This window comes from Crocuta crocuta, unplaced genomic scaffold, assembly GCF_008692635.1.
Source record: "Crocuta crocuta isolate KB4526 unplaced genomic scaffold, BGI_CrCroc_1.0 scaffold41, whole genome shotgun sequence".
Lineage (NCBI taxonomy): Eukaryota > Metazoa > Chordata > Mammalia > Carnivora > Hyaenidae > Crocuta > Crocuta crocuta.
The window spans coordinates 6,440,368-6,453,707 of record NW_027529428.1 but is presented as its reverse complement, the minus strand read 5'-3'; the positions used below and the strand labels follow the sequence as shown (position 1 = coordinate 6,453,707).

The 13,340-nt window shown below is 41.5% G+C and overlaps 1 protein-coding gene across 2 annotated transcripts in view; it reads right to left on the bottom strand.

The window, feature by feature from the left end:
- Positions 1–7,001: 7,001 nt before the first annotated feature.
- Positions 7,002–13,340, bottom strand: part of TRPM6 (transient receptor potential cation channel subfamily M member 6) — a 154,123-nt gene continuing 147,784 nt past the window's right edge. For both annotated transcript variants that reach the window (XM_077759376.1, XM_077759377.1), the window contains 2 exons: positions 11,921–12,027; positions 7,002–9,211 (listed from right to left, as the gene is read on the bottom strand). In XM_077759376.1, coding sequence (XP_077615502.1) covers positions 9,078–9,211; positions 11,921–12,027 — 241 coding nt within the window. In that variant the 3' untranslated portion in view covers positions 7,002–9,077. The remainder of the gene's footprint in view (positions 9,212–11,920; positions 12,028–13,340) is intronic.

The following is a 13,340-nucleotide window of genomic DNA, read 5'->3' as shown; positions in this document are numbered from 1 at the left end:
TTTGCCTTAACACAAATTCGGCAATTATTAAGATAAATGATGGTGACTTAGAAGGCCTGAGTTCTAGTCCCTCTTCTGAAAATAGTTATATTAACTTTGGGCTAAACACAGTCTCTTTGGATCTCATTATTTCATCTATCTTTGTAGCTCTCGCACTTTCTAATTCTACATTTCTGGAAAAATTGGTACCTTGCTTATAAAATTAATGATGTTTCTTGGTCCACATTTGCAGTCAGGGAAGGGAAGGGGAGGGGAAAGAAGGGGTGGAAGAGAAGCGAAGGGAGCAGAAGAAAATATTTCCATATTTTCCATAAGAAATTTACATAAGAAATTATGGTCCATATTTCTAAAGGCTAATCTAAGAGTCAACTGAAATTCTGCTGCACCCTTTGGAATCAGTCTAGAGTTTTATAGACTTTGGTATTGCACTTCCCCTAGCAGGCCCACCCCTTTGGAGAAGATGGGTTGAAACAGGATGTCTTAGTCAGACACCATTAAATAATTGATTTATCTAACAGTCTTTGTTCTAATTCCATGCACTTCAAGCAACCCTCTGATTATAATCCATCTTCCAGAGCCTCCCAGGACACAGTGTGATGGTCAGGCTGATTAAGTTTTTGTACTTTGCATAGATTCAACTTTTCACTATAATTTGATAAACTGGGATGCCACTAGATGCTATCCAATAGTTGCTGTGTTCACCAAAAAATATCTAATTGTCTAGGAAGGCAAACAAAACAAAAAGGAGCACAGTAGAGGCAGAAAAATTCACTGGCATACACAACACGACTTAAAAGAACCCACTCATCATCTTGCACTTACATTGTGATGATGTCAAAAGGGAGTGACTCACATAATGTATGAATGGCCATTAACTGTGCAGGAAAGATTCCCTTGAAATGGACAGATGCAGAAGATAGAAGGTAACATTTCACAGAGGCCACTTTGGATTTTCTCATCTGATAGCCTAAGTCAGATCCTGACTTTCAAATCTGCATTACAGCCTATTCAGGAATGTGTGCTCTAGCAATTCTTTTGTTTTGTTTTGTTTTGTTTCAGGTGTAGAATTTAGTGATTCATCACTTACATACAACACCCAGTGCTCATCACAAATGCCCTTCTTAATATCCGTCACCTATTTAACCCATTTCCCCACTAATCTCCCCACTCCAGTAACCTTCAGTTTGTTCTCTATAGTTAAGATTCTTTTATGGTTTGCCTTTATTTTCCATGCTATGTTCATCTGTTTTGTTTCCTTTTTTTTTTTTTTAAGTGTTTATTTTTGAGAGAGTGAGAGCATGCACTCGAGCTGGGGAGGGGCAGAGAGAGAGGGGGACAAAGGATCTCAAGCAGGCCCTGTGCTGACAGCAGAGAGCCTGATGTGGGGCTCAAACTCACAAAGCATGAGATCATGATCTGAGCTAAAGTCGGACACTTAATTGACTAAGTCACCCACGTGCCCCATCTGTTTTGTTTCTTAAATTCTGCAAATGAGTGAAATCATATGGTATTTGCCTTTCTCTAACTTATTTCACTTAGTATAATACACTCTAGCTCCACCCACATCATTGCAAATGGGAAGATTTCATTCTTTTTAATGCCTGAGTGATATTCCATTGTATATACATACCACATCTTCTTTGTCCATTCATTAGTCGATGTACATTTGGGCTCTTTCCACAATTTGGCTATTGTTGATAACATACTTTAAACATCAGGGTGCATGTATCTCTTCAAATTGGTAGTTTTGTATCCTTAGGGTAAATAATTGGTAGCACCTTGCTGGGTCATAGGGTATTTTTACCTTTTTTGAGGAACCTCCATACTGTTTTCCAGAGAGGCTGCACCAGTTTGCATTCTCACCACCAGCGCAAGAGGGTTCCCCTTTCTCTGCATCCTTGCTAACATCTGTTGTTTCCTGTGTTAACTGTAGCCATTCTGACAGGTGTAAGGTGGTATCTCATCGTGGTTTTGATTTGTATTTCCCAGATGATGGGTGATGTCAAGCATTGTTTATGTGTCTGTAGGTCATCTAGATGCCTTGTTTGGAAAAATATCTATTCATGTCTTCTGCTCATCTCTTCACTGGATTGTTTTGTGGGTATTGAGTTTGATAAGTTCTTTACAGATTCTGGATACTAATCCTTGATATGTCATTTGCAAATATCTTCTCCCATTCTACAGGCAATGTTTTACTTTTGTTGATTGTTTCCTTTGCTTTGCAGCAGATTTTTATGTTGATGAGGCGCCAGTAGTTCATTTTTGCTTTTGTTTCCATTGCCTCAGGAGATGTGTAAGAAGTTCAGCTCGGATTAGGAGACTGAGGGCAGTCCCTACTATACCTGCTCAGGCACCAAATAGGTGGTGCTGAGGTCAAGGAGGTTGCTGCATGTGTTCTCCTCTAAGATTTTGATGGTTTCCTATCTCACATTTAGGTCTTTCATCCATTTTGAATTTATTTTTGCATATGATGTAAGAAAGTGGTCCAGTTTTCTTAACGCCATTTATTGAAGAGACTATCTTTTTTCCCTTGGATATTGTTTCTCACTTTGTCAAAGATTAGTTGGCCAACACTGTTTCTGGGTTTTCTATTCTGTTCTATTGATCTATGTGTCTATTTTTGTGCCAGTACCATACTGTCTTGATCACTACAGCTTTGTAATATAACTTGAGGTCCGAAGTTGTGATGCCTCCAGCTGCATTTTCTTTTTCAAGATTTCTTTGACTATTCAGGGTCTTTTATGGTCCCATACAAGTTTTAGGATTGTTTGTTCTAGCTCTGTGAAAAATGCTGGTGGCATTTTGACAGGGATTATATTAAATGTGTAGATTGTTTTGGGTAGTATAGACATTTTTAACAATATGTGTTCTTCTAATCCATGAGCATGGAATGATTTTCCTTTTCTTTGTTTCATCTTCAATTTCTTTCATTGTTTTTTTAGTTTTCAGGCATGTTCTAGTAATTCTAAGTGTGCTGGCTAGTATTGCCTAGTCTCTATTATTCTCTATTATTGATTTGATCTAGCTTTAACTCCTAGCTCCCCCTTGGGAAGCTGATGTAATCAAGTCACTTATAACCAGCATTTTCAAATCTTTATAATGGGCACAGTCATCATGTTGGGGTTCAGATAAGTGAAATTGCACATAGTATACTTTTAGCATAATGCCTTACACATAATGAGTGCTCAATACATGTCTCCTATAGTAATAATATTAAAAAGTTATTATAATTGTTATTACTGCTGGGTAATGATTATCAGTGTATTGTAAACTCCCTATTTGTCCTGGAGACCCTTGAAGACAGAAATGGGTTTTATCTAATAAGTCTAACCTTAGTGTCAGGGCATAAGATATGGTAAGGCTCCACAAATATTTCTTGAGTAGGATATACACTGAACAGTGGTACAAAACTAAGCAGTGTACCTCCCCTCCCCCCCCCATCCCCTAAGATATCCCCAGAAGCCCTTTAACAGTGAGCATCCCGTCTCAGGAAGCCCAGCCCATGTTTGTCTTCATCTGCAGCATTCATGTGAACTTCCAGAACACACCACCTTCTACTCCCTCAGTAAAACAATTCACTGGTCCTACCACCATCCATGAGAACTCTCTATCCTCACCCCTAGCAGAGGAATGCATCCAACAATCATCCCTCCTCCTCCTCTTCCTCTTTGTTGTTACCAGCCTTTCTGCTCCCCAAGTCCTTATCTACAAAATTTCAAAGGTAAGTAAGAAATTTTAAAATATGGCAACAAACTGTAATAGTTTTCTAAGGCTGCCATAACAAAGTAGCACAGACTGGGTGGCTTAAACAAAAGGAATGAATTCCCTCACAGTTCTGGAGGCTGGAAGTCCAGGAGGAAGGTATTGGCATGTCTAGTTTCCTCTGAGGCATCTCTCCTCGGTTTGCAGATGGCCACCTTCTCTCTGTGTCTTCACGTGATCTTTCCTGAGTGTGTCCATGCCCTAATCTCCTCTCCTCATAAGGACATCAGTAATACGAGATCAGGGCTCACCCTAATGACCTTATTTAACCTAATTACCTCTTTAAAGAGCTTATCTCCAAATACAGTCACATTCTGAGGTACTAGGGGTTAGGATTTCAACACATGAATTTGGTGTGGGTGGGAGTGTGAAGGAAGGGAGGCCATATTTCAGCCTATAACACGTACTAAGAATTTGAGCATCCCAAGGCTGTAAATTGTTACTTGGTGACCAATAGGGAAACAGAGAAAAAGATTCATTAGAAGCCCAAAATGCAACCGCATGATACCAACAATGATTCCCGCAAATACATCCAAGGAAAGGCAATTGTTATGTCCACATTTGGACAGTCATTAGTCACAAGGTTTTTACCATAATGCTTGTAAGGACTCTGTGATACTAATATAGCAAATGGAATTTCTAAAGTTTCACAATGCAAAAAAAAATTCCTGGGAGAAGATGAGAATTCTAAAGGAGGTTAAAGTTGATCCTTGAACAATGCAGAGGGATTAGGGGAGCCAGCCCCCCTCATAGTTGAAAATCCATGCATAACTTTTAACTCTCCCAAAACTTCACCACTAATAGCCTACTGTTGACTACAAGTCTTACCAATAACACAAACAGTGCTTAGGATATATTTTGTATGTTATATGTATGATGAACTCTATTCTCACAGCAAAGGAAACTCTAGAATAGAATAAGTTATTAAGAAAATCAAGGACAATATATCTACAGCACAGTGCTATAAACAACATGCATATAAGTGGACCTGTGCAGTTCAAGCTCGTGTTGTTCAATAGTCAACTGTAGTTGCTAAAAGATGCTGCCACGCTAAAGGCCAGAATTTTATTATTAAACAGTCCCATACTGGCAAAATCTAATCACTGTTAATCAAAATTTTTGTAAACCATCAAGCTTTACAAGTATCAAGACTCTAAACCTGCTCTCTTTTTATTCCCAAAAATGTCACCCACAATGGTGCCCAATTTGAGCTTTACTTTTCTGGGAAGTTTTCTTGGGCAGAAAATGGCAAAAGAAACTAGCTGCATAAAACTAAATTCATCAAAAAGCAAAATAAACAGGAGACACTGTCAAATGGGAACCTTCCTGATTTTGAACAATTTAATTAAGCTTCAAAACAATAAGGGAGCAATGAGCTTTTTCCCCCTGGAAAGGGAGAAATAGCAAAGACCAGTTTTGTGTTTATACTGAAACAGGTCCACTGAGCATCCTCTGTAAACATTAAATAATGGTCACATAATATCAAAAATGAAAACCCCTTATTATTTATTGAACTGGATCCCATGCTCACAAGAAGCCTGTTAAATGAGATTCTCAAAGGGCTTTATAAACGCTCTCTCATTATTGTTCACCTTGTTTTAAAAAAAGGTAAGTACCTCATCTCCATTTCAGAGTTGGGGTTAAGAGAAAGGTTGAACAAATAATACAAAGTTATACCGAAGTCTGCCAACGATATAGACCAAGGTCTGTTATCCCTTGAGGACTAAAAAATATCGCTTTGAAAAATTAAGCAACTTACTAATTATTTTTAGGAGCGCATTTCACAAAAAAATATTTTATCTGTACATCACGGTCTAGAAAGAAAAGTCACAAAGTAATAACTGTGCTTAAAAAAAAAAAAACAAGTGTGGTTTCCAGAACGCTTTCTATTCTATGTACCCACCCATGTGACTGGAGATTTGAAATGCTATTTAAGCCTCATTTTCCTTCAGAAGCTAACCTCTGTGGAATAAAAGACTGTTAAGGGGGGAAAAATCTTTTCTGTCATTTGACTTTAACTTATGATAAATTAGCTTCAACTAGTTTCTTAGAAAATTGCCCAAGAAATGACTACAGAAAATTAAATACCAAGACTTCAAAGAGGCGAACACACAGCCTTCAAATTCTGACCTCAGAGAATAATCCTCCCTTTCTCATGCTTTGGAGAGATGTGAGTAAAGAAATCGTACTAGGGCATGGTAATGAACCATCTTTCAAATGACTTTTCTATCAATCTTCTTTTCAAAGGGTAATAAAGTGATGATTATTTCTAGGCAGTTTCTGGGAACTTATCATCTCATTTCAATTGTCACCAGTAAGAAGGACTGTACTCTGGTATCACAACGATGATAAGGGCAAGAACTGGTGGAAAATTCAATAGACAAGGTGTAGGTGGTTAAAAGCTATTTCCTGGAAAATTAAAACAGAGAGAGATCAAAAGAATTGTGTTGGGTCTTAAGGAATTGGTAATCATTCCCTTCTAGATTAAAAATGCAAATCTGATGCATTACCTAGTGAATGAAATCCATTATCATTTGCAGGCTTTATTATTTCTCTCAACAAATAATGTCAAAAGCTCACAATGTGCCACGTTTAGTGCTAGATGCTGGTGACCAGTGGAGAAAGACAACAAACCATGACAGGGGCATCTGTGTCATGACTTCTAGAACCCTAGTGGTCTATCTCATCTAAAACAGTGCCAACAACAAGAAAGAAAATACAGTTGTGTTTTAGAGATTCAGTGAATGGTTGTTTGGGAAGTCTTAGTCCCCTAGAACTTGTTTTGCAAAGCCATGGAAAATAGTAACAGGGTGAGGACCCCCAAAACTAAATGTGATCTTATTCCCCCAGAGCTGTCAGAGGTTTGAAGATGTCATGGGGCAGAAGTCCCTCCAGGAACATACAGCCTCACGGGAAGGAATACATGTACCCAGGGTGCCCTCAGGAAGGATTCCCAGGGAGCCGGTGCCTCTTCGATCCCCTGACTCAGATCCCATCTGTGACACGGGCTTTGTGCTCATGCAAGAAGTACACAGTTCATTTTTCCTCAGTGGTTCCTAAAACCGACCCTAGCTAGGTCTTCTTATTTTCCCCAATTCTCTTCTACAAGTCAGAACCTACACCCACTATCAGATGAAGCACGGGACACATCACTGGATCCAACATTCCCCCAGATGTCTTTTTCTTTTCTTTTCTTTTTTTTTTTTTTTTAGTATTAATCAGAAATCCAAACTTGGTACCAAAGGAAAAACAACAACAAAAACAAAAACAAAAAAAAACAAAAACAAAAACAAAAAAACAGAAAGAAACATGACACATAAAGCTTTTTAAGGGCAAAGAAATGCTCTGTTCATTACATCCTTATCACTCACACAGTACAGAGAAGGCATTTAGTAAATATCTATTGAATAAAACTGACCGAATGAATGAATGGATCCACCCTCCTGTGGTCATGAAATCCCTCAGAAGTCATGACTGTCACATCGATATTTGCATGCAAGCAGTGCTACAGTGATCCTTGTCCAGCACTTCATCTTTTTAATATATTATCCTGGTGATTTTTCTGAGAAGAAAAAAAGAAAAGGAAGAGAAGGGGAGGGAAGGGAAGAAAAAAAAAAGGGAAAGGAAGAGAAGAAAAGGGAAGGGAAAAAAGGGAAGGGAAAAGCACAACACAGAAATCTGAAATCAAAATGCATTTGTTTGCAAGCTCCATTCCAGGTAACAAATGTTTGACGAATCAATTAATGCCTTTAGTTTGGCTCTTGGACAGGAAAACTGCCTCTTTCCACAGTTGAACACAGCGCTGAGGTACCAATAGATCCCTTACCGATTTGCAGAACAGGATAAAGCAAGTAAGCACTGAAAAAAGCATGAACATTTTACCCCCATTGCCAACCAAGAAACCACCCAAATCTCCTTCCTGCCCACTGCCACCCTCAAGACCAAAGTTAAATGGGCATAAATTAGTCTTTGGCAAGTCACACAAGAATCGTGTGTTGTGTCTACGACCCTTGGCAAACGGAATGTGTAGCTCTCCACCCCTGAATGCCTGGGCAAAATCTCCCCTGAACGATAACCTAGAAATGCAGGCATCTCAGTTAAAAAGCACACCAGCTAATGTAAGGGCTAAAGATAAAGCGGAGTTGACATTTTCCAAACTCTCCACTCCCTCCTTGTGTGAAGAGCCCCCGCTTGTTCTGATGTGGGGTGACTCTGACCAGGACAAAAGAGTGATCCCCCAAAGTTCTGTGCAGTGTTATGTCCTGGAAGTCTTCCCTTGAGCCTCTGAAACTGATAACATGTTCTCGGGCCATACTTAAAATGTACACTATGGCCCTTTTTAAGCCACCAGCGCTCTGCACTGGGACAAAGCAAACCCCTTCGAAGCACATTTTCACTCAGAAACATCATCTTTCCCCCGAGAAGCTAACGGAGAAACTTAGCCCTTAATATTATATATATAAAGCTTTGGAAAAGGGAGCTATGTTTTAGAGATTGGCTTAGCCAACTCTAACTGATAGGACTCCTGAGCTTAAGGGAAAGGAAAATATTTCTTGGCAATTTCTACTTCCTCATATCCTCATTCCCCTTTAAGAAACAAATGAAAAAGGATGCAGGAGCATTGGTTTTTTTCCTTTCTTCCCGAGGAAGCTGAAGTGCCCAAGTATCGTGCGATTCACTGACAGAACCTCAGATCCATCTAGATTTCACCCAGGATACTAACTTTAACTGGAGAGACTGTGCGGGAGTGTGCAAAAGTCTATGCAAATACACCCATTGCATTGTGTTCCTTGCGGTTGCTATTCAGAGCCCTACGCTTCGAGGAAAGGAGAGAGGAGAAGTCAAAATGCCTTTTTCATGTACACGTCTCTACAGAAACGCAACGTGTGGGTGAGGTAATAAAACGCGGTGGGGGCTAGAGACGGCATGCACAGTGCAGCGAGGAAACAAATTAAGTCCATCTCCCCGGTCCTTCAGAGCCCACCGTCCTGCTCCAAGGGTTCTGAGCAGCCAGCGAACGCCACGAGGTATGAAGGAGCAGTGTCCCCAGGAGCTCGTCCGGCGTCTCCTTCCCAACGACGGGACGCTGAACGCGTGCAAGGCGCTGTACACCCAGGTCAGCATCCCGGGAAGCCTGGCCGTCTACACCAATGAGGTCTCGAGGGAGGGCGACACGTGTCTCCAGGAGGGCCGCAGGGTAAGGCCGTCCTGACGGAGGCTCCGGCGTCACGGATGTTACTCCGGTCGATCTTTGTTCCCGAAGAGACCCCCGAAGGCAGGGCGAGGGCTGGTCTCTGGCCCCTGCTCCCCCCTCTTCACAGCCGTGTGAGGTCTTCCGGAGCATTACCACCCCCTTCCTTTGCTGGAGGCCCCTCAGCTGGTTCTCTTTGGGTAACAAGTCCCGAAGTGGAATTTAGCCTTCCAGGGGAATAGTCATTTCTTTTTAAATCTGCAAGGAAAACAATTAAGACCGTTATGGGCGGGCTCGAGAAGGAACTGAATTTTAGGTCTGGCCAAGTGCTCAGAAAGGACCCTACTTCCTCAGGTTATGGGTTTGTGAAATGCGAAGCCTCCACCGTGTCCAAACTCCCCCCTTCCCACTGTGTCCGTGGGTCAGTCTGACTCCCCAGTGCTGTTGCAGGTTTGTATTCCCTGGGGCAGGCCAGGAAAGCTTCCGTTGCTGGATTCAAGATGCGGCTCCCTACAAGGCACGGCCCGGCTAGAGGGAAGTGAGGCCAACCTGGAAAACAGGGCATTCTCACTGCTGAATGGTGTGGAGATTTGAGATTTCAGTGGTCAGTGCTCTGCGACAAAGCTGTCCCTAGGTTTGGCACTGCCTAGGAAGGCTTCATCCAGTTGTCGGATCCTATGCTCCCTAAAGCCTCCTCCTCCCATTTGAAAAGGAAATTATCAAAAGAAAACACTGATAGGGGTAGGACCTCTGGGGAGAAGCTTAGAGAGGATGGAGGGCTTTTGATGTTTATGTGGCATTTAGTGCTGTATTAAGATTTAAAAACNGAGATAGAGGGAGACACAGAATTCGAAACAGGCTCCAGGCTCTGAGCTGCCAGCACAGAACCCGACTCAGGGATCGAATCCACGAATTGTGACATCATGACCTGAGCCTAGTCGGACGCTTAACTGACTGTGCCACCCAGGCGCCTCTGATTAAGATTAACATTAGGAGCACCTGGGTGGCTCAGTTGGTTGAGCGGCCGACTTCGACTCAGGTCATGATCTCATGGCTCCTGGGTTCGAACCCTGCATCAGACTCTGTGCCGCCAGATCAGAGCCTAGAGCCTGCTTTGGATTCTTTGTCTCCCTCTCTCTCTGCTCCTCCCCAGTCATGCTCTCTCTCACTCTCACTCTCAAAAATAGATAAACATTAAAAAAAATTTTTTTAAAGGTTAACCTTAAACATGTATTCCTTACATTTCTTTTTAATGTTACATGGGGATTACCTGGACACAAAATTAATATACATTTTAGTTTATTGATCACTAGCACTTATTGAACATATCCATATATTACTTTGATCCTCATATCAATTTTATGAGCTCTGTGCTATTATACTCAGACTATGGATGAGAAAATCGAGGCCCAAGGTCACATGGCTAGTAAAAAGCATCACTGGGATATAATAAGCTCAGCCTATCCGGCTCTGAATTCTATGCTCTTATATACTATCCTAAATTACTTTTCCTTAAAAAAAAAAAGACGTAAATCATAATCAAGGACAAAGAAAAATCCCTTGTAATTCTGTTTTCCTAAGATTTTTTAATATTCATATTACCAAATGTCTGAATACATGAGGGTACCCCTTATTTCCACTTAAATGTGTTAACTAAGGTTTTGAAAGAAAACAAGTATTAAGTCTAGAAAGGGAAGAATTACTGAATTACTCAAAACCCACCACTGTGGGGGTTTAAAAAAAAAATCTCAACTGTGATCGTGTGGAAGAGCCAATGGGACTCAAGGATCGGAAGCGGTGAATTACATCTCTGGTCTCCTGTTTTTCCAGCCGATCAGATGCAATCCCTGTGTCTGCCAGAGAGAGGAGGCCAGTGGGCAGTGAGAACTGATCTCTTTGCTCAAGTTGGCCATGTGGTTGTGCGACGGAATCCTGAGCAGCTACAAGATGAGAGTGAGAGACCTCTCTCTGCTGTTCCAGTCTGATCTCCCCCCTCCCCAACCATCCATCACCCCTGGCTGCCAGGCTATTTCCCACTGGAACTGGAAGCCTGATCCCAATCCCAGTCTTCTGCCATGCCGTGCCCGCACGAGCTTCTCAACTTCCCACCTCTATCTCCAATGAGATTAGAAGTTGCCCTTCTTTGTTATAACTTTACACCTACTCCACCCTAAGCTATGATGGATGATGATGATCTTTTACCGATTTCTAGCTCAAGGCATGATCATTTATTCTAAGGCAGGAAGGGCTACTCGGCTTAAAATCTGTGAAATGCCAATCTAAGGACAAGTTCGGCAGGACCTAAGGAAAACAGTGAACAAGCTGAGACAGACATGAAGCATCCTTTCTGAGATCAAAGAGAAGAATTCCATAGAGCTAGGACTGCCCATCTGGAGGACACAGACTTCCCGCTGGTTGCTTTTATGTTAAGAACATTTCTCTATGGAGACTGTATCAGTTTCAGAGAAAAGGGTGCCATATTATCAAATCAGAGTTTTAAAAATATACATGGCAGTATCTGTTTAAGGTGGCAGGTGCTTGTAGTTGAAAGGCACTATTTTAAGTGACAGCTGTTGTTTCCCTAGGTACTCCAGGGTCCCAAGCGTCCAATGAGTAAAATAAGGATTGAAATCCTGTGGACACCACACAGGACTCAAAGAGGGAGGGGTGGGGGGAGACCTGCCTTGGTTCAATTTTACCCCAATTAAGTCGGTAAACCTTTCCCCTGGGAGACTGTGACAAGTATTGGGCCCAATGTTGTTTTTATCACATTTTGGCAGAACCTGAAGTAAATCCCCCGTCCTTTTAATCCCTTCAGAGACTTGAAAAATTTGCAGTCAGAAAGTCAGGCCTCGACTGTGAATGAGATAAAAATGTGATTGAGATTTTCGACTCCATCCCAGGTTACAATGGATGTTGTTCTAGGAGAGATTTACTGAGAGAGAAATGGAATTGTGCGAGGCATACCCGGGAGTTTGAGCTTCCGGCAGCAGGAGTTGCATCGATGTTTTGCAATGAAGTTCCTAATTGCATCTTCCCCTAAATTGGCTGGTCCAAACACCATTCCTCTTGATCTAGAGGAAATATCAGAATATCAATGAGATCAGAGCGAAGGAAAAGGGCTCAGCTAGGATTCTCTGAGATACCGAACAGTATCCCGTAGTAACCCAATAAACTTGAAGGAGCCAACAAAGAACAGAGCACTTTGGGGAAGCAACAATGTTAGGTTTGCAAATTTAAAATTCAAATGCACTTACATCTTTGTACCCAACTCCAAGACCTACTGTGAAACTCATTTCAACGCTAATCTGATAGAGGAAGAGTGAATTTTCTATGTACCGCATTAAAACAAAATACAGTGAGACCCTTTTTAATGCATATGGGGTGAGAGAGAGTGACATTCATGACCAAATGTTCTACTCGAATACCCGAAAGGTGAGGTACAAAGTAAAATAAACGTGCTATGGGAACACGCCTTCTGAAAGGATCCATAAACATTTTTTCAAACCCAAATGCTTTTCTGAAAATAATTGATATCCTCAAAACTACCCGCCTGACAAGACTTGACTTCCAGTACTCACAGCTCTTTACACAGTTGGATTTTATCCTGCAAACTGTGGTGGCTGGGCTCTCCGTGGAAAGACAAGACCACAAGGAGACATTGACTTTGTGGGAATAAACTATGTATGCTAAGTGTAGGTGACAAAATTATAAACAGAACCAGCATGTATGAAGTGCATTTTGAATACTCCCTAATAATAGATCCCTAGCAGATTCTAGCATACAAGTTCGTCCATGATACGTAAAATCACCCACAATGACTTCTTTGGGCTGATGTGCTACACATCACGAAACCGAGAACACCAGAAGCACATCCAAAGAGACTTTATGAAAGCTAATAGTTTATTTTAATGACAGGCAGAGTGGAAACAGCACATTTTAAAATCTGAACTCAATTACCACCCTTAAATACCACGCCTGAAGAAACACGGAAAGCAAACTATCACAAAAAGAAACAATAAACACAGCTTCTGAGGAATGTGGTTTTTCAAAAAGGGACGTGGTGTAAAACTGGACTTTTTTCCCATCTGAGTATTGAAACATTTATCTCAATTTCCACTTCCTTTTGGCAGAACAACAGGGGCCGCTCTGAAGATGAGCCAAGCTCAGAATGAGGGCTGATGCCGGTCTGATCTCAGATTGCCTCGTTGCTGTGAGGCTAGTAGGTGGAGGAAATCTCTCGGGAAGACAACGTGAACAGACACCGGGATTAACTTTCCTGGTCACTCAATCACCCTCACAAAGTGCGGCTCTGGTGGTATTTACCCGGCTGCATGAGCTACCTCTTGTTAACTATTCCTCTTTCAGTACATGTGGTGAAACTGAA